Here is a 22,120-nt window from a genome sequence, read left to right on the forward strand (position 1 = left end):
AGTGAAATTATAGCTATTATACAGTGCTGAGAGCAGCCGTCACGCATGGTTGCTGGTTCAAATCCATTACCTTCAGAGTTACTGGCTACTAATTAGGCCAATCTGTGCTAAATTTAATCCCATAAGGGGATAATGGAGCTGTTAGAGCGACAGTGTATGTCCACTAACTGCAGCCTCTTGTGTGAGTGTGTACAGTTACATAAGAGGCTTGACTGAGTGACTCTCGGTGACATGTAAGACGCATGCAAACCTTTCTCCAGCTCGACGGGAAACAGGTCCAACTTTTCGACCCTCTTCTCCAGCTCGTACTCAGCTGACGCTGCCATGGGGTCAACGTCATCATTACGTCGGTCGTAATCTTCATTAGAGTAGGTGGTAAAGACCTATGCAGAGGGCAAACGATCAGATAGCTAATCCAAATGCATCTAACTGAGAGGACTAAGTGTAAAAACAGAGGCACTCGGAAAGTTCCCTGAGGAACTCCTTCATGAAAGCCTCATAAGCTCACAGTGACTGGTGAAGGTTTGATGCTGATGTGCTACACACGTCTCTTTGCATGTTCAGGTATATGTCCCAACCATTTTTCATACAAAAATTGAAATATTTAACCTTAAACATCATCAATCAAACTGTATCTGCCATTTGAAAAAGGTCTTTTTCACTCAACTGTTTGGGGATATTTTGCTCACGTTGTAGACAAGAACGAAGATGGCTACGACGTTAGCAACACCTGTTCAACCTCTTGTTAAACAGAATATCTAATCAGGAACTTTGTGCACTGAGGTATGGTTAAGAAGACCAAGCATAAGACTGGAGATTTTCTTTCTCTCCAATTATTCTTCTTTGGACAGGAGCTGTAGAGAATAGAAAGGAAACAAGGGAAGCACAAAGAAGCTGTAGCTGTGCCCAAAAGAAAAGAGTCTGAACATATTGTTGTTGACAGGTTGGTATGAGTATTTCACAAACTGCTGTTCAGACAACACAACACTGGATTTCCCCACACCACCATCTGCAGGGTTTACAGTTGATATCCAGTGAGCAGCAGTTCTCTGGGGAAACACTTTACTGTCTACTCTTCACTGCAAGGCTGTCAAATAAAGGTTAAAAAAGCTTATTTTTAACATGTTGCCTTGTGTGATGAGTCTCATTTTCTCTTACTCTCAGAAGTCAGACTTTGCCATAAACAGCATCAAAGCATGGACCCACTGTATGCCTTGTATCAGTGGATAAGGCCACTGGTGGTGTAATGGTGTGAGGAATATTTTAATGGTACATTTTGGGCCCGTGAGAACCAACTGAGCATCATTTTAACACCACAGCAGTATTGTTATTGACCATGTGCATCCCTTTATGACCACAGCGTATCCATATTCCAACAGGATATTGTCCCATGTCACAAAACTCAAATCATCTCACACCAACACACTGCACTCAAATGGCCTGTAGGTCGTAAATCAATAGAGCACCTTTGGATGTGTAGGCAACAAATCTGCAGCAACTGTGTGATGCTGTCACGTCGATATGAACTACAGTCTCTGAGGAATGTTTCCAGCACCTTGTTGAATCTATGCAATGGATAATTAAGGAAGTTATGAAGGGAAAAGTGGTTCATCCTGTAAGGTGCACCTAATTTAATATTTTAGACACCTCTTAGTTGCAAAACAATTGATTAATTAATTAAAAATCACAAATTAAAGCTCAGAAATGATCATAATGTGAAAGAATGTATATACTTAGTGTGTATACTATTATTCTTGTATTATTATTGGATTATACATATGTCTCATCATACAGCAACATTTGAGGCCACTTAAAGTTGTTCTTCCCGTCCACACAGTGAATAAGCTGTACATGCATTTACCTCTGGCTTCATCTTGATCAACTCCTAAGAGAAACTTAAAGCTCTCCAATGGGAGCAGACGAGAACGGTGAGAGTCAATCAAAAGGTGCAAGGACACACACCAGAACTAATGAGCTGAGGGGAGCTGGAGAGCCTCATAATAAACCTCCGTCTCAACACTTTTCCCATCTCCAACTCTGATCCAGTGCTGCTTTGAAAAAGGTGCAGCTTTAGCTCTTTTTATTCTAGAGCCATAAGGTTACAAACACTGCACACAGACCAGGACATGCAGGAGGACGCTGGGTCTCGCTGGCTTGGTTTTGACAGGTAGCATGTTTGCATGCTAGGGAAGTACGCTTCTACATACTTCCCTTGTTTTTAACTGATGCATTAGATCTTCACTGCACATCATTAGCCTGCGATACTGGGCGAAGCATCCAGAAATATTATCTCACAATAACCATTTACATCTATTGTGGCTTTAGACACAGTCCGTACACTCTCACTGTACTGTGCTCCATATCTTTCTACTGAAGCCCATCCAAACCACCCCACACCCCCCCTGCTAAAAAAGGTCAGCAGCATCTGTCTCCCTGGTGACCACCTCTGTGATCACGTGGCTTCATTTCCATGGCAACCTCAGGCTTGCCCAGCAGGATTTTGGCACTGATATGCTCTGTCCCTGTCTGGTAGATATGCTAATATGTGTGTGTGTGTGTGTGTACACACAGACCCATAGGCCTTTATGTAACAGTATTATTACATTCCCTCGAGCGTAGGAGGTACACACACAAATACTGTGACACAAACAGGGTCGGAGGGCGGGATTGTAAGACTGCTTCCTGTTGTCACGCTTCCTTCCTGTCAAGTAACTTTAAAGCTTAGTTAGCGTGTGTGTCTGTGCGTACATGAAGCTTTAGGGTGTTCCTTTAAGATGTCAGAAACACAATCTCTACTGTTCCTCAGGAAAACAAACACACAAACAAAGAAAGATAAAACAGCAGGTAGAACATAAACAAAATAACAAAAAAAGTAAAGTGCACCCAACGACAGGAACAAGGTCGCCTCTAAAGTCTGTAACCCTGCAGAAGTACTCTGAACTGAAAAGCTGACCCTTAAAGTTAACATGCACCTGTAACCTAGATTCATGGGAGTAAACAACCTAGACTCAGTCCAGCGTTACTTGTACAGCGCCAAAGGTAAACAAGAGAGAGAAAACTAACAGGAGAAAGCATCTGCTGACAGCGGGAAAGAAACTGTCAGAACCAGGGAGGGGCGGGGCCATCAGCCGTGACCAGAACATAACAGCAATGATAGAAAAGTTTCTACAGAAGATCAATACACGTTCCAATATTACAACAGGTGCAACAGGTAAAAGTCAAAATTGCCACAAAACTAAACAGCAAACACGGTTTAAGATAAATTGGCTTCTTCAGCAGTTTAGTAATATATTAATTTAAGATTAAGGAGTGGTTGTTGGGAGAAGCATTAGAGTCCTAATTTAGGCCCACTCTGAAGAAGAACCCCATAATGTAACATGACAGGGATTTTCATCCACTGTAACTCACGCCATCTCTCTGAAATTTATGGTCTCAGATTTCAGGCTGAGATAAACCTAATGACATCATTATGACTTAATCTGGGCTATTCTTCACAAGAGAACCTCGTCCAGTCCAGAACATTTCCACAGTACTGATTGTGGTACTACATAGGATTTAAACAGTGAGTAAAACCAATGGAGGTTACGCACTTAAACGTGAGTTACAGTCCAATCCATACTCACAATCTCCTTAATGTATTTCAATGAAGTTTGTTACTTTACTAATCTATACTGATTTTTTAACACAGGATCGATACGTTCAATGTTACTCTCTTGAAATAGGTAAACATATGCTGGTAGTTTGTTCACTTTGCATAATCATAATAAACCCTTGGTATCAGGCTCTTTACTGATTTGACCAGCTAGCTGCCTGGTCAGCTAAGAGGCTCTGTCCTGTTATAACAGTATCCGCTTTAAAGCTCCACTGGGTTTGGCAGCGTGGCTCACAGACTCTGCTGCAGAGTCCCAGAGAAACAAACACCGACAAATATTAAAATGTTCATTTAAACTTGGGCAACTTGGTGTATTTGAACATTTTTACTTCAAAAAATATCGTTTCTGCTTGAGAAGTCACTCTGTAATGATGACTGTTGATGACAAGAATCAAATCGAACCTGCAGACCGCTTCACAATTGTGTATTAAGACCTCGTCTTTTGTCAGTTTGAATGAATAACCAATATTCGCGTCTTTGGGAACAAGTGAAGCTCATACAGATCAGCTCAGCCCTTCAGTGAATATGATGTGAAAACAATACATGTCTTTCTTTCGACTGACAATGCTGTGAATGGAAGCCTCAGCAGAACCGGGCCAGTCAGAAGCTACAAACTTACTACACGCTGGATAAAAGCCAAGCCACCGAGAAGTCCCCGGGGACCAGCCCGGGCCTCCAACACAGCCGCCATGACAGGGCTGTGTAGCCTCTCTGTAGCTTACAGCAGTAGGCTTTGTCTCCAACGTCATGTGAAGTTTAAACCAATCAGAGGAGCCCCACAAAACTCGTGAAACTACACAAAAAGCTGGAATGAAGGATTGATTTAAAGCTCATCAGATCCAAACTGGTGCCAATATTTTGCAATTAAAAAATCTCATGTAACTATATCTGATGGTTATATCTGAAAAGATCCTCGTTTAATTTCCTATTTCATTTCAAATTCTTTGCTCAGATCAGCAAATAGCTGACATGGTCCAATATATATCGGCCGGGCTCAGTGTGGATGGATATACGAGGCTGTACTTTACTGATATTAAACATTTAATTTTACTTATTCAATTAAAAATACCCTACAAGTAATAAGTTAAATAAAAATCTAATAAATTTTTTTTTTAAGTAAAAAATAAAAGCAATAAGTAAAGCTTTGGGGCGTTCACTTGACATGAGTTACATACATGTTGTTAGATCTCTATAAGCAGCAGGCAGATAATGTCGCGTAGTATAAACACTGGAAACAGGAGGAAGCAGCTAGCTTGTTTGTGGGTCAGGCTAACATTGGTTAGCACCCGTCGGTTTTTGTTTACCTACTGTAGAGGTTTTTAAAGTCGTATTAATCATGTAAACATGCTTGTTCTTTTTTTAGCCAAAACGCAAACAAGCACATCCTGATATTTTGAGTTTTTTGCAGTCATGCTGAAATGTATTGATTTATACTGGTGTACTGGTGAATCACCTCATACTTTATCAGAGACTTCCTAGTTCTGGTTTCTGATACGTGAGCATCAGCTCCTTTTTAAAAAACGAGTTTTCCATGTGATAACAAGCTAAACAGTGTTTATACAGAGAAAACTCGCCTTTCCCACTGTAAAATGTCAGCGTAATTATAAACCTGTGGGTGTTCTCAGTTTGTTTGTATCCTCCTGCAGGTCTGCCTGCCTCAGCCTGTCTTTAAAACCAGTATTTTCCGAAGGCCTGTGTAAGCAGGAGGTCAGTCACAGTGTAATTGACAGTTTTAAACTCTCCGTTGAAGCATCGTGAGACAACTGTTGTTGTGAGCTGGAAAAATAAAACTGGAATTAACGTCTGAATTTTAACACCTCTTTCAAATATGTTCAGCTTAGTCATGTGATCTAATTGTCCCGGCGGCTGGCGCGTCCCAACAGGTAGAAACAAAATCGACTCCGCCGACACCGCCTCTGTAAGTGGCGCGAGCTGCCAGAGAGATATCAAAACCGCCATCTGAGTTAGCCGCCGGTCAACTGAGAGCACTATCACAACAGAGGAGCGAGGTGTGCCTTGATAAATATTTGAAAAAGCGTCTTATGTGAATGCCACCTGGATGAAGCATGGCTCTAAATTAAGGTCTGACAGATGGATCACAAGAAAATTCAGGTCGAGTCATATCTGGTGGAGACGAGTCCTCAGGCGTTGGCATCTCCTGGGTTGTAATTTGTCCGTACTGAAAGGCAGCACAGAGCCGAGAAGCAGCTGGCAGTGGAAAGTTTCTCACTGAATGCTGCAAGGATTGAGTCCAGATCACAGGTCTGCAGGTAAGTTTTATTGTAACTGCCACGGTGACGTCTGAATTTGGATCTTTAATCGAATTTCTTTTTGCCGTCTTTCATTCATTTCAGATGGGATCAGAATTTTAGCCAGCCAGTCTTCGTTGGGCGGCTCGAGGTATGGCTGCGTGGCGCTGTGGACACGTGACCTCTGAGTGAACCTCGAGTTAATAAACAACAGGCACCAGATTTAATCGATTTGATTAGTGATGTGACACTGAGCACGAGTGTGCGGGCAGAGCTCCTCTGGGGATCTGCATAAATAGTTCTGAATTTGTGAATCGCACTACTTTCAGTTTCTGCTCATGTCACAGTCAAAGGGAAGCCACTCTTCCAGCACTTCCTGCCACATCCCATCGACCCTCCTCCCCCTCCACACTGGTCCTGCAGCCATTAAGGTTGGGTCCATTTTATTTATGCTCATTTCAAGCTCAGTATTTTTATTCTCGGACTCTACTTGGGTAACTTTAAATAATCCTTACTTATCTTATTCCTGCTGCAGACTCAATGAGGACATTCAAACACATTCACTCCATAAACTGTCTTTATGACATCATAAAGATCCAAGAGCAGAAAAAAGGCCTGAAACAGAGCAGTCTGAAGCTTTAAACATTTCTGCATATGTGAAACCCTGTTTAATATGAACATCCACTATTGGAACACTATAAACACTCACAAGCCACTTCATTAGGTCCACCTGCTTATTCACTCAGTTATCTAATCAGCCAATCGCAGCAGTAACTCATTTATTCAGACGTCCGGACATGTTCAAACTAAGCACCAGAATGAAGAAAAAAGGAGATTAAGTGACTGAACTGGCAGACGGGCTGATCTGAGTATTGTTGCTGACCACGTCCATCCCTCTATTAGCACAGCGTGCCCATTTTCTGATGGTTACTTCCAGCAGGATAGCACACCATGTCCCAAAGCTCCAATCATCTCAAACTGGTTTTTTGAACCTGTTAAAGAGACCAGTTTGAACAGTCCCCAGATCTTAATCCAGTGGAGCACGAGGTGAGACGGGAGATTTTACATCCTGGCAAATCTGCAGCCGCTATGTGATGCTGAGCAACGTTTGCAGCATCTTGTTGAATCTGTGACGCACGTAATCAAAGGCGGCTTTTAACTGATTTCAGTCACAACTGGGAGCATCATTACCTTTGTAAAGAGATTTTTCCCCGTCAGTTCACATAACTGTACACACCAGGTAGTTTTTAAATCCAAACAAAGCTCTATTCTGTGATTCTTATCAGCCGGCTTCCCCTGCTTGTGCGCGCTTTTTTTTCCTCCCCGAGGAAAACAAACACACCCATCCACATTCCAACTGCTGCTTTTAACAGTCCTACAGAGGTGGCCTTGTACACAAGTCAGCATCTGCACTGTGTGTGTGAGAGAAAGTTTAGACCAATCGCATAGCAACCTACAGCGGCCACTCCGACGTGTCTTCATCACGCATTAACCTTTATGATGACACAGCGTCCGCGTGCAAGTCCAAAAATCACAAGACCTCTCACACAGGCTGATTAACCCGTGCTGTAATCACATGGCATTTCAGCTGCAGAGGACATTTTAATGAAGCGATGTTCTGCAGACTTGCTCAACACTTGAGGAGCTCTGAGCTGTGCTGGCTAACGCCAACTTCATGATGCAAGAACAGCAATTACTCCGTTCCAGAAACCGGCTGCTGACGGCACTCGACATGCTCGGACAGTCTCTGTTCCCTGCAGCGGGACACCTCTCAGACGAGCGATGGGTTCAAATCAAACAACGTCCGCTCCTCTAATGGCGCTTCATGTACACCAAATGTGTTTGTTCCAACAAATATGTCAGACTCATTTGTGTTACCTGAAATTAAAGCTTTTCCACACTCATTCATATCTACCCCGAAATAGCCGATATATCACGTAATGTTCTTTTGCTTGTATTGTGCCGCGAACCGAGGCCCCTCCAAAAGCATATAACCTGCCTCTAAAGGCTTATCAGGCGCTTCACCCAGCAACCAATGGTCTTCCTGCATCTGGTTGAGGTCCAACACTCTTTTGAAGCAAGCCAACTTTCTGTCAGACGGGATGTTTATGTTTCCAAGTTTAGCTAGCTTGGCACCGTGTCAGCAGTGGACAACTTTTCCTGACAGAAGATGCCCCTGAGGCGAGGCCTGTTGAAAGACTATTGTTCCCTGGTCCAGCTGAAGCTATTGACCGGTAGCTTCAGTACTCTGAAATCAAGTTGTTTTGTTCTTTCTCCTTTAGACTGCGAGTAATCTGCACTGCTGCTTGGCTGTGATTTCATTTCATTCCCCCTCATAAACCTCCGCTTCAGTGCGGCGTCATTTATAGATCTTCTATAGCAACGAGCATATGAGTAGGAAGTGTGTGTGTGTGTGTGTGTGTGTGTGTGTGTGTGTGTGTGTGTGTGTGTGTGTGTGTGTGTGTGTACAGATAACTGCTGAGTCTAGCTTTAACTGTTGAAGCTTCCTCTGAACCAAAACGATGATCTCTGCTGTGTCAGATTTGATTTATTAATAATTCTTCATGTCTGACATTTCTTGTAACACAGTAATGTCAAAGCGACTGGACAAGCATCACTGTTTTCTTCTTTGCATTGTAAGAAACGGCACCAGTTCATACATGAATGCTTACTCAGTTTCTCCTGAAACTCTAACAGGTCACAAGAGTCTGAGATGATGTCATGTATACTAAAATGTTTACATTTTACAAAGGTGGATGAAGTTGTCAGATTCTTTACTAAGTATAATCGTCTATAAGTTCCCCGTGAACAGCAAGTTGTAGATAAAGGGACTCAAAGAATCCTGAATTCAGAACTTTGGAAGAATCGTGCAACAAAAAAAGATGGTTTTAGAAGCGTAACTTCCAGTGGAAAGAGGCTTTTCAACGCTTTATCCTCATTAGGAGTAACCCTGAATCTCTCCTCTGTGCTGAGTGGCTTTGTCATGTTTCGGACCTGCTTGTACGACAGGGTGTTTATCAGAAGTTCGAGCGGATGGTCTCTGCCATGCAGCTGCCCCTGGAAAAACCCTGAAACTGTTCTTTGTTGATATGTACAAGCTGCCAAAACTAGTCGTTAAAGGTACAGGAGAGGTTAGCTTGATAAAGCCTTGTTTTGGGGAAAAGTTGTCAAACTCTTTAAGCTATTTTTTAGCACTTTTCATGGCGTTTTTATTTCCCAGTGACCACTTTAGTTAGAATAAATGCCCCGAGGTGTTTCAGGGTGACGACCAAGTGGCGGAACTTACTTGACTTTGACCAGTTTAGAGCGATCGCCAAATCTACCGTCAGCTAGTGCCAGGGTTGTACTGGAGCACGACAAAGTGAACAGGAGCACGAAAGTGGACCACATGTCATGTTTTATTCTGTGACTTTATAAGTCAGCTTCATAAGTGTGACTGAAAGGAAATAACAGGAGGAAACTGGAACCTTCCCAACTGAGTCCATGTCAGCACAGTCAGCCTTTAGCTAGCTTAGGTCTAATTCTGTGGATGTTTTTCTAGCTCGTTTTAAGCTCATGTCCACACTGCAGAGGATAAACTGGTAAACCAATATTTTTCTCCCTGTTTTGACCCTCAAACTTGATTAAAACTGTGTTGCTGGCCTCCAAAAAACAACAGAAGCTGTGCTTTAAGCTGCTGCTGTGTTGGAAGTGTGTAGGTGTTACGGACAGGTTTGTAGACTCACGTCTACGTGTTTCAACCTTAGTGCACACACAGCTGGGGGCCACTGTCAAAATATGTAGAACAACCATTAATGTGCATTAGGCATGGTTCAAATGCTCAGAAAATGTTATCAGAGGAATGAAGTTAGAAGGACACCTTCATGAGAAAAAGAACAATTTGTTGGAGTAAAGACAAAGAGGTTTGAATGCTGTCTTCAGATGTAACTGTTGATTGCATACATTAAAGTAGAGTTTAAGTAAATTTAGTCAAAGTTATTTTCAATAATAACCTTAACTTTGAATAATGATTCAAGACAGCTGCTCAAATATAAAACGAAGAACAGAGTAAATGAAAAATCCTCCTGATGTGGAGGACAAAGAGTCAAAAACGACGAACGATGTCATCTGTGCTAATCGTCTGGGCTCGCTTTTATTCCGTCTTTAATGATTTATTATTTTGTCTTTCTTTGTTGCAAACTCTGCTTCCATTACTCTTCCTGTGTCGGCCAATCAGCACTTCACCTGCATGCATCATCATCATCATCATCATCAGGTATCAGGCTGGATAAAGGTGCATCCTTGTATCTTCGCCGTTTTTGTCCACAGCTGAAAAGCCACGCACACAAACATCATCTAACTCGCACGAGCCAGATAGTGTTTAGTGCAGAACTCAAATGAAGTGCATTAAAAAGAAAAGAAAAAACAACCCAAATGTTGAATCTTAGAAGCCGCTGTGTTTTATTCAAAGTGAGAGCCCAGTCTGATGATGCAGAGATGCAAAGATGGGGCGGGCATGGAGGAAGTGTACCTTGAAAACGCTGGCCACAAAGCTGCAGCTAGCAACCAACTGAATCACTGTGGCTGAAATGTTTTTGCAGCCCACTCTTGCACTTCAGCGCCAAGAATTATACATCTTCTCTGTAAATCTATCACAGTTACTTAAATATGTCTTTGAATCAAGAGGAAAGAACGGCAACACACAAACACATATTTAAAAAAAACCCGATCTGAATCTGAGACCCAAAGTTGTAAATCTACCCGGGTGCAGCTGTTACCTTTGTAGTAAACAACACAACACAGCCTCAGGCCACAGCTCCACTTTTAGCCGCTCTGTGGCCAAAGAGGTCAGAAGCTAAACATTTCCAGGTCCATGAAAATGAAAGGAATTCCTTTTTTTGCCCTGACGCTTGGCCTGAAATTAAACCCGTTCTTCCTGCTACCACCCCGTATTAGCAAACATGACCGAGCAGGCAAAGCTCGCCATCACTTGCCGTTATACAGTTACATCAATTCTAGATCGGCATGCAGCGCTCTTCCTTCCTGTTCTTATCAGTGTTACGTGCTACATTATCAAACTCTGTGGTATGTCATTCAGAGGGCTGTCTAAACATATTAGGGGACGCGTCGTATTATTATTAATGCAGGTCGAGACAAGTTGCACGACGCAACAAGCTCAACCAGCTGACTGTTGCGAGGCTGCAGGACAGCTCTCCATCAGACAGGAGAGCTTCTTTTGAATCAAGAGCTACATTAACAAACACGCTTTGAGCACTGGCAGGAAGTAGCATGGCGAAATCAAAGAGTGAAAATCCCCTGTGCACCCTTCGTGTGTGATGAAGGAAGTCACTGAGTGTTTTTCAATTGTTTTAGGGCAGTGTTCATTTTTCTTTGAGTTCCCGTGGTTTCGTAAATTGCAGAGCATGCATGAAGCGAGTGCCATCGCTCGACTAAGTTAGTTATGATCTAACTTACTGTAAACCAAGAGTCTGGAGCCCAAGATACTGAGCAGAAGGCTTTTTTAACTTAATGCTACTGACCCCGTCTTCCTGTCTTTTTAGTGCTTAGCAGCTAGCGCTCGCTTCCTTGCTGAAAACAGCAGCTACTCGGGTTGTTGTGAAACTAAACTTGTGGTTCTGAAATACCAACATATATAACTTCAAGATGCTAAAACACTGAGGCAAAAGGGACTTATTATTCTATTATTCAATCTAATAGAAAAATATGTAACAGGTACAAGTTTATGAGCAATTAAATAAATTGTCAAGTCCTCATATTTATTAAAAGATCAGCGCTTTCTGTTTGGTGCTACCTTCAACATTTTCCCTCGACCAGCACCTTAATTCAGGAGGATGAATCCTAACGATCAGCTCGCTCCTTAACCTCTCTTTCTGTGCTGACATCAGCACAAAATGCACACATAAGTCCAGAGAATCTAATGAAGCTGATTGTTTCATATTAAGTGTAATGAACACTTAAGAGTCTGTGCACTACTGGAAAGTCGGTGGCGTTTGCTTTAAATATCACTAAAGCAGTAACTGCCGTGTCTGGAAGATGAAACCACAGAGGAAGTGGCTCAACATTGACTTCCTCTTATGAAATCGGAGTGGTGGATACAGTAAAATTAAGACTAATGTGCGCTATGTGAGCACAAAAAAAAAGAAGAAGAAAAAACTCACTCTGATTGGCTGAGTGCTGAAGCGAATCTTTCTACTGGGTGGCGGAGGCTCCTCTTCCTCAGGAAGGCCAGGGATTTCTGAGCAGCTGGACTCTGGCTGATATGCCTCCTCCTCGTCTTCGTCGTCCTCATCGTCCAGCTGGCTTCCCCCAGAGTCCTCCTCCCCAAGCCCGCTGTATGCGCTGATATCTATCAGATCTCCCTCAGAATAATCCTCCTTCCTTGAACCATCCTCGTCATTCTCATCTTCTTTGGCCCTCTCCTCAGAGTCCTCTTCTTTCTCCTCCGATGAAGGAGAGGAAGATGGAGGCTCTTTCTCTCCATTTTCCAGCGAGGCATGAACCTCAGCTTGCACCAGCCTACCCGCGGCCTCAGATCCCGCAGTGGCGCTGTCCTGATCGCCAGACTGTGGCTGCAGCCCAGAGGCTTCCACTGTACTCGAACCCTTGGCCTCAGTTGCTGCCAGCTCTGGTTTGGCCTCCGATGAAGAGGAGATGGAAGTGACAGTCACTGAGGAAGAGGAGGAATAGGAAGAGTTGGAGAGCTGGTCCCCCGACAGTCCAAATGCATCCTTCTCTTCATTGGTCGCGGCTCCCTCCATGTTCCTTTCTAGAGAACCCGTTTCTTCATGTAGCTCTGCTGCCTGGTTACTTATAACTCCTGCTTTTACCTCATCTTTCTCGTCCTTATCTGCAGGTATCACCTTTGTCTGGAAGAAAAGCACAGGGAGATCATGTAGTAGTGCAATCAAAAGATTTTCTAGTTCAAGAACTTCCCTACAGCTTAATTGCAAAGTTTTAAGTTTTTGAGAAAATCCTTTTCACCTTCCTGTCTGCTGCTTCCACCCTGGGTGGAGGTTTGGGTTTTGGTGCCAAAGCAGGGGCTGACCGACGCTGGGGGAGGTAGAGATTGTTTTGCAGGTCACCCTTTTCGAATGCGGCGCTGAGCTGGCTCACAGTGGGACTGACGGCCTCGCCTGGCCCGGCTAAAGCTGCAGTAGACGAAATAGAAGGAGGGGTGGGAACAGGGGGATCATCTAGCCGGTCCAGAGCTTCGGTGGACCCATTAAAGCGAGCCACAACATCTAGACGGCTGCCCTGGAAGCCCGACGCCCGCTCTTTCTTCAGCAAGATGCGGTTAGTGGCAGCTTGCTTCTCCTGAAGGACGCACAAATAACCAGTCAGTTAAAGATTACAAGCGAGCTATGTCAACTAAATGATAAAGAATAACAACGCAAGTGTAACATCTGACCTGCAGAGTCCGCTGCTCAAAGATCCTCCTGGTCTCCTGGAGCTTGGACAAGCCCACAGATGAGCCACTGCCCTCCCTACCAACTTTAGAGTCAAAACGGTTTACCCTTTCAGAGACCGTGCCCCCCAGTTTCAGCAGGGCGCTGTGGTCGACGTGCTCATTGAGGCTGGATACTCTCGGCAGGGACAGTTTCACTGCCTGTTCCTTACCTACTAATGACAGAAAATAAACAAGTTGTAAAAAAACGAAATTGTCCTTTAAGGGAAGTACAGGCTAACACCACTGGAGTTCACCAGAGCAGGTGGTTTTATCATTAATGAATTTTGGCTACACGAAGTATCACAGCATGGATATCATCAACACATTTGTCTTTGTTCATAACCCAGTTTCTATGCCTGCTACTATCAATAAACATGGCCTTAAGTGTTGGTGGTTAAATTTAGCCGCTTTAGCAGGAGCTTAATAATATATGTTAAAAACAAAATCTGAACTCACTTCAAAACCATAATCTTGTAAAAAGAATACACACATACGCAACATAAGGATACTGGTCACAAAAGACAGGCTAACGGCTAAAGGCTAGTTAGCTAGTTCCTAGCTAGCAACCTTACTAGCTAATCCATGTAAAAAAGGGCTTCTTCTGTCTGTAGCACAGCAACAAGGCAAACACTAAGGTTGCAAATACCAGGTGGAAAAATGCAGAAGCTACAGTGTTTTTACGTTTAAGATAAAATCTTTTGAGGATATGAAAATCTTTTTATTAATGTATTTGGATGCTCAGTTCCACTCTGACAGGAGGCAGAGGAGAACTGAATCGTCACAGCAAAATGCTTTGAGTGTGAGGACTAATGGTCGCCGTGACTTTATTTTCAGAGCACTTCTCAAGCTTTTGTTGTTTCCAGGTTACAAAAAAAACCATCTTTTGATCACAATGCAGATACTGAAAGCCCCACCCTCTCTGACTGTTTGACTGGTGAGAGGTAAAAAGAGTTGTTGAGCACAGCACTCAACACACACACACAAAAAGCCATGCTAACATTCGAAGCTGACTTATCAGATAATTTGTGTTTTTAAAGATTTCTAGATCAAACCTTTACTATGGTAAACCCACTTCTCTTTGTGAACACTGGAGAATTTAAAATTTTTCTGTCTTTCGATGGCCGACACCTGAGAATTAGAGGATATTTGTGGTTCTAGTTGTGTAAGTAACCCTCTTGTATATTTCCAACATATCACTCACATTACTGTCTACCAACTTTCCATTGGTAGTCATTCAATCTCGCCTTATTTTTCACATTAGCTTAACTTGATACTCGGCCACTTCATTTCACCAGTTGTTACTTGGCCTGTTATTGTCAGAAGTCAGAAAAGGAATCATTGTCATTGCAAGTATTGGGTTTATCTTGCACATTTGAATACTGGTACCAACCGATATTACTTTTTGGCACAATATATTCTAAATTTGGTGTCTGAGAGCCGCACTTGCTGCAGTAGTCTTCTGATCGACACAAAACCTCCACATCAGCGCTGGTATAGTAGTAGAAGCAGTCGAGACAGAAAGCAAATACATCAACACATTGCAGAATTTTTTCCCCCCAAACTATTGCCGCATCGCTCTCTGTATAACTTGTAATTTTCAGCACTGAAATGATGGTAAAACCCAACACGATCACTGGTGACGCTACGTGTGACATCGAGGGGAACACGAACAGCCGAACCTTATGTACTATGAATCAGTTCTCATTAGTACCAATGTAATTTTGTCGGTACCCTAAAACAGCAGTCCGTAAACTTTTGTTTTGCGCTACGGACCGGTTTATGTCCGACAATATTTTCTCTGACTGGCCTTTAAGGTGTCTCAGATAAATACAACAAGATTTATTCATAACAGACAGACCCAGAGAAACCGAGTTAACTATTAAAAACGATAAAAATAACCCGATAAAAACCCTGAAAACCATAAATTTCACAGGCCCGGGTGTGAAATTACCAAACGACTCACAGACCGATACCGGTCCGCGGCCCGGGGATTGGGGACCGCTGCCCTAACTGAATTCGGTAACCGACCCTACAAGTTGCTACATTCCTTGATTCTAAAGGGTTCTGTGAAAAGGCTAGTTACCAATCATTTTGGCTCCATCCTCTTCATCGCCGGGAGACTGCATCTGCATGAACATGTTCTTGATACGGTGAACATTTGAGCCATATTTCCGGCCCCTCCCAGTAGGCCGGGGCAGAGGAGCGGGTTTTGAGGCAGGGTCAGCGCCTCCATTGGCGGCATTGTTGAGGTGGTCTGTGGCCTTCTTCAGCGCCGCAAGACCTGCCTCGTAGGCATTGCGGTGGGGAGACGGACTTCGCAGATTAGAGCTCCCGTTGCTCCCACCGGAGGCCCCGTTGCCTCCCGTGGCCGACGGAGGCTCAGTCTTCATCATGTTTGGTGAGTCAAATGTCCCGTGGTGAATAGCAGGTTGGCATGAATGAGGGGGGCAGCATCCTGGAGCTGTCTGACATTCACCTCCTGAATAAAACAGAAAGAGATCAATGAGCCGTGTACTCTGGACACGTCTGTGCATCGGTTTAAACATTCTGAAGGATATGAGGCAAATGAAATTTACATGTTGGATTTTTCAAAGCTTTAACCAGCAAATTGCTGTGCAACTGCAAACATGCAGATAAGAACCACAGATGTTCACAGTGAACAGCTGAAGCCACCCAGCAGGCCTTCATTTTGTTGCACTGAAGTAATACTTTAGCCCAAAATCCCAAACAGCCAGCGGTGCCAGCTTCTCAAGGGTAACTATGCTAGTTTACAAAGGACCTCTTGGCTGTATGCTGTCGCTCAGACAAGGTATTTGATACATACAATTAGGTTGCATATGATTGTGATCAATAATCAAAGACTCTTTAACGAACACATGTATTTGTGCCACCTGTAGGAGCCAGCTGGGAGAGTGTTAACAGAGTATAACTAAGCTGAAGATGAGCGAACTTGGCATTAGACGACATCACAATCGCCCCTCTGTGTACACCCACACGGCGCTGCCGCAGCAGTCAATATAATCCAATTAAAACAATGACGCAGTGTGACAACTCCCCCCCCCGCGTGTTTATATTGCTGCTCCTAATGCCAAACTTGCTTCGTGCCAGATAAATACATAGCACGAACACAGAACAGCCCTTTGGTCCCAAGATATCACAGTGTTTTCTCGTGATAGCATCTCATTTACTGGTTGACAGCATTTGTGGCTTGTGCCGTCAGATCTTTGCAACAGGGATTCCTGATGTTTTCATCAGGCTTGATTGACTCTATAAAAACTATGTAGTATAACAGAGACAGCAATTAGAACACAATGAATTATAGAAAGAGTAACGAGGTTTCTTGATAATCTGCCAATGACGCGCTAAACTACAAAAAAATAACGGCAACTTTGATTTGATTTTTTTTCTTTGATAGTTGCGTGACCTTTTATGATTTAAGGTCACGGCAGTAGTTTTGAGTGCACCAAATTTAACAGATCAAACTAAATTAGGAAAGTTAGATTAGCTTAGCTTAACTCAGGTAGACAGCTAGCCTTGTACAATCCAAAACAAACAATTCCTGCTAGCACCTCCAGCTCCTACATTACGCAACCCCTCACATGCTACCATTGGCAACACTGCACAACCCTGGCAAAGCTCAAGTTCCCAAAAAACAACAACAAAACAACCTGCAGTTCTACTAATGACCACTTGAAATTGACTTAAAAAAACAAAACAAAAAACGCGACTCAATCTCCACAGATTCCAATGCTCAAACGTCCAACTTTTCAATATTAAAAAGTGAACCTGGCACAAGAGGTTTGGATCCCTAGTCTCCCTCTTCATAACAAATGTATAATGCATGTTTTTTTAAGCATCACTGATCTGAACGTCTCTACCACTTGTGAAGTATCGATCCATTCTGGAGTGTTTTTGTTTGTTTTGGACTTATCAGACAAGTATTATGGCTTGCTGTGTGGTACAGCCTGCCCAAGGAATATGTGCAGCATCTTTTGTATTTCAGTAGACTGTTGTTTTGCACTAATTAGCATCTAAGCCTCTCAACTAAATATGCTAACTTCTGTCTGAAAGAAATGAACATGGCAGAAGCCAAAACACTAACATTAAAGCCTTAAAATGTAAAATCAGAACCAACCACGGCATCCATCTTTTACATGCAGTCTATGGTTACCAATTTGTAGCAATCTTCTCTGTTACATCTTCATAAATAGCGCTATGGGGTTTTGTGCAAATACATTTCTTAGCTAGCCAAAGTAGCATCAAGGTGATAAGACAGGTGATTCCCCTTCTTTAGTACTTCAATAATCTAACCCTGATGAAAAATAAATAAATACATTTCAGGGATTATCTAATGGAACGTGGACACAGCCAGAGACACGTCTAATTTTTCCAGCAGACTGTGGGATTTGTGTGAAAATTCACAGCTGATGTGTGAAGATTCATACTGTCATTTATGTTGCTGTCACAATGTTACCTCTACTTTAACTTATCATTGCTCAATGCAAAGAAGCGCAACAGTTCATTTTACTGCGAGCAGCATTTACTTGTACTTTGCCTCTTTGAGTCTCAAGTATAAAACCTGAATCAGAATTTCCACTAAGGATTGTACCAAACGGACTCCAAATGAGGATAGCCACCAATACAGGAGCCCGCGATTTCATGGGCAACTAAGGCTGTGTTTCATTTGTCTTCCACAACTTGAATTTACAAGGTCACCACAAACTGCCTGAACTAAATCGCGACATCTTCCAGTATCTTCTGTGCAACGTAGTCGAGTTTGTGTTTGGCTGTTAATCAAAAGTCAATGCAGCAATTACATTTTAAACTCTTAAGATGAACAACTCTCTACTCAACAGACTAAGAAATCTATACAGCTCAGTAACAAGAACTAGCAGATGTTTTCCTTTGTTGCATGATAAACTAGAACTTAATGAAAATGAATGTTCCTCAGTGGCTTGTGCTTAAGGTTTAAACATTTCCATCTCCATGTTTTTATTGCTGGAACTTCTGGAATAGCTTTTTAGCAAGTTGTTCTAAGACAGCTTCATTCTGATTGGCTGCGCCTCATAAACAGAAGGTCTGGATTGGCTTGACCTCTGTGCTCACAACCAAAGCTGTGAGCCTAAGATGACGTATTAGGAATAGCTGGAGTAGCTGACATCACAGAGGCCCAAAGGTAGGAAAAATGGTTGAAACAGAATGTTTGCAGAAGCCTGAGATACTGACTGAGATTCATGGTGCATGTTTGACGTTCCAGCGTTTGCGGTTGCACATAAAACTCCTCTCATTCCCACTTGCAGCTACTTACAAATGCTTTGCAGCAACATGCATCGTTGCTAAAGGAACCCCGAGCAGGTTGGATCATGTAACCGTTTAGCTTTCCGTGACGGTGCTAACAAACAGGATGTCGATGGAGATGAAACCATTTTTAGAGATGTGAAACTAATTAAACTAAACAAAGGCAACACTTTATATTACCGCCCACGGCTGTAGCTACGTGGAATTTCAATGCATTTATTTTGAAATCATTATAATTACCTACAAACATTTTAAGGTAGACACACTAGAATAAGGTCATGTTTTTACTGGAAAGAACAAATAATTAAACTGTAAGTAATTTTAAGTAATGTGCAACTAGTTATAAGTGATGCATGATCAGTTTTAAGTATTGCATCACTTCAGGTAGAAGATAAATTTACATTGTAAGTAAATGTAAGTAGTGTGTAGTTACCTGGCAAACAAACAGTATTGTGGACTGGCTCAAGTGTTATCCAGTGATGTCAATATGTACCTTTTCGACACCTCCTATGAGGATCTAATGATTTCTTACTCAGACACGAGGGCAATCTGAATATCTTTGGATGCTAGCGTAAGGGTCACATGTCTGAACTTTTGCCATCTTTGCCTGCAGGAAGTCCTTTTATGGAGAAAACCAGTAATTAAAAAAAATTTATCAGACAAAACAATGATGAATTCTACTTGTAAACAAAGCTGAAAGGCAGTCTGGGTAATAAGAAGCAGTGTTCATAGTACAGTCTGGCCTCACACTTACTCCAGATGGCACTGCCGGCCATGGGGGGTGGGGTGGGGGGGCAGACACACACACTGCAACAACGGTCTTGTGACACTGTCTTGCTAAATACTCAATTCTCACATACAGATCATGTGAAGTGAGCAAATTGAATGTAAAGCCAATAACTTTCTGACACACACACACACACACACACACACACACACACACACACACACACACACACACACACCTTTTATAGTTCTTGGCTCGTTTCCTGATATTGTTCAAATGAAGCTCCCGCTCTGATTGAGAAACAGCATCACAAACACACATAAACCCCCAAAACGCACAACACCAGCAAACAGACTCCAACTCCAGTCTCCACCGTGACGTGGGCGGGCCTTTGCGCCTCTTCATTCGTTGGTGTGTAGCCACCAGTTAAAAGAAACGTAACTAAATCCAGCACAAGTATGGTGAAGCACCTCTTTCGAAGAACAACTCAATCCGCCTCCTGCCTGCCTCTCATCCCTCGCGGTTTGGGGTTGCTTCCTGCCATTCAGTGTAGAGTCTAACTACCAGCTGGGCTCCGGGTTTCCTGTTCAATAACACACATGGTTTCACACGCAGCAGCGTCCTTTTCAGTTTATTATAACCAGTTGGTCTCACTCTCGAAACATCAGGGTCACTAATTTGCCTCAGCTCTTACTGACTTCTCTAATCTCTAACTAGATAACAGGATATTGCTTTCACCTGTACTCACAGACAGGGCTCCCATCCTCCACCCACAGACACACACACTCCGTATCAAGTACGGCAATACGATCCAAAAAATAAAAACAATGCACCAGAACCACTGCCTGCACCAGTCACCCTAAGCATATGGAGGCAAGCATCTATTGACTTGTAATCTATTTATGGGAGGTCCCTGAACGCCTCCTCCCATCACTAAATACAGGCTACATCACACGCACAGCCTTCCCTGTGTTTTTCTAAGTGTTTGGGTGGTTAGTATGGCACAAGTGACCTTGTCTCATGATATACTGTAAAACCGAGGAGTGCTCAGTTCACTGTAACCGCTCACATCTGTCTGTGTCACAGTCTCTGCAGTAGCTCAGCTACATAATGCTTGAAACTGGCACGATAATACACTGGCCGTTCAGACGCGAGCATTAAAGTCCTTATGCCCTGCGTGCGTCACGCACACAGTGTCCAACAGAAGGCACATTATGGTAAACACAATGACTCCATCTATTCACACGACAATCGCTGCATCGGGCCTCGGCTAGTGCAAAGGTTCATTCTGGCAGACAGTCTGCCTGCGTGCTCCTCCTGCTGCTGCTGCTGCCACAAGCTCGAGAGAGGCTTTGTTGGCATAGCGACATATGCTCCACGCACCAAACTCCTATCCGAAAACGGCTCCTTTTTTGTGCCGCTTCTTTTCTAGCAAACACGTCAATCGCCAAATAAGACTGAATACGTACTGTTAGTAAGCGCACACTTTTCAACAAATCGGCGTCCGAGCAGCACACACAGCAGCGTTTATCTCACACTAATGTCAACTATTGTTTGCGGGTCGCGTGCCGTGGTCCCGCTCACTGCACGTCAATACCAATACGCTGTAGCACTATGCTCGCACGTTATCATTGGTTTTAATTTGAAATAAAAAGGTTTGACTAATGAGTCTGGCGCCGAATCCGACAGAGTACCCCGAGGAACCCGGAGAAGTTTCAAATGGTCTGATAAAAGGGTGGGTAGCCCTGCTGGCAGTGAGTCGAGTGCAAAATTTCACGTTTTTGTAAAGGACTTTGGCGTGGCGTTCTCTAAGGATAAGCGTGAGCAGTGGAATAGGGTGTTCCCGCGTGTCTTTCCCTGCTGTGTTTCAGCGCGGCCGTTATTACCCGGTTGATACGATGAAGGCGCAGAGCTGTGGCGGTATCGGACGGTTTCACCGGCCGGTTCCAGGACCCAGAGGCAGCCGGTACGCAGGCCCCGCTCAGCGTCTGCTGCGCCGCGTCGCTTCCTTCCTGCAGCCTCTCTCCTCTCCCGCAGACACACGGCAGCTTTTTTAACGCGGGTAAAACGACGGCACGAACTGACCCGTGTGCTAACCTTCAGCCATACCTTGTATTCCAGCTTGATGAAGCTGCCCGGTGCTCGTTAGGACCCGCGGTGAACGCTGTCCATTGTCCTTCTGTTGCTGCCGATTCCTCCTGCGAAGCAAAGCAGACTGAGTGCCTGCCTCCTCTCTGCTCCTCCTTCTCCTCCCCCCTCACATCATCTGTTTTCCTCCGTCCCCCTCTCTCTCTCTGTTTCCTCCTCACCCCTACTCCTCTTCCTCATCTTCTCCCCCAACCCGTTTCCTGCTCGTTCACACCTTTATCTGTCCACACTCCGTCCACACACAGCCTCCTCGGGCGTCGTTCATCAGGTGTGGTTGAATTCATTCCGTTAAACAAGCAGCAACTACCTGATCTTATATAAAGCGGGTCCTGCCGGCCCCCGCTGGTTAGCTGCTTTTTTTGGTTGTTGTTTTTGTGTCTCTGTGGTTGGATGACTTTTACGAGCTGCTCGGTAGAAACCGATCAGCGAGAGCTCCTCTCCAGATACAGTAGAGCTCCAGCGACCTCTGCTGGCAGAAGCTGTCACTGCCAAACGCAAGGTGCAGTGACGCCACCGCTGCAGCAGCTGTTTGCACTCATTTACTCATTTACTGCTTTTTATTTACAGGTTATTGCATTTTCAATACCTTACAGTACATA

General features: G+C 43.6%; 1 protein-coding gene across 3 annotated transcripts in view; it reads right to left on the reverse strand.

The window, feature by feature from the left end:
• Positions 1 to 21,642, reverse strand: part of LOC102213257 (neurabin-2-like) — a 28,981-nt gene extending 7,339 nt beyond the window's left edge. Inside the window, exons 1-6 of one of the 3 annotated variants that reach the window (XM_013915131.1) lie at positions 21,483 to 21,642; positions 15,432 to 15,827; positions 13,310 to 13,518; positions 12,883 to 13,215; positions 12,060 to 12,767; positions 251 to 383 (exon numbers count right to left, since the gene is read on the reverse strand). In XM_013915131.1, the coding sequence (XP_013770585.1) occupies positions 251 to 383; positions 12,060 to 12,767; positions 12,883 to 13,215; positions 13,310 to 13,518; positions 15,432 to 15,741 (1,693 nt within the window). In that variant the 5' untranslated portion in view covers positions 15,742 to 15,827; positions 21,483 to 21,642. The other 2 variants (XM_005749994.1, XM_013915130.1) reach the window with 2 other exon arrangements.
• Positions 21,643 to 22,120: the final 478 nt, after the last annotated feature.

This window comes from Pundamilia nyererei, unplaced genomic scaffold (genome assembly GCF_000239375.1).
Source record: "Pundamilia nyererei isolate P.nyererei 1_Seehausen unplaced genomic scaffold, PunNye1.0 scaffold00259, whole genome shotgun sequence".
NCBI classification, from domain to species: Eukaryota; Metazoa; Chordata; class Actinopteri; order Cichliformes; family Cichlidae; genus Pundamilia; species Pundamilia nyererei.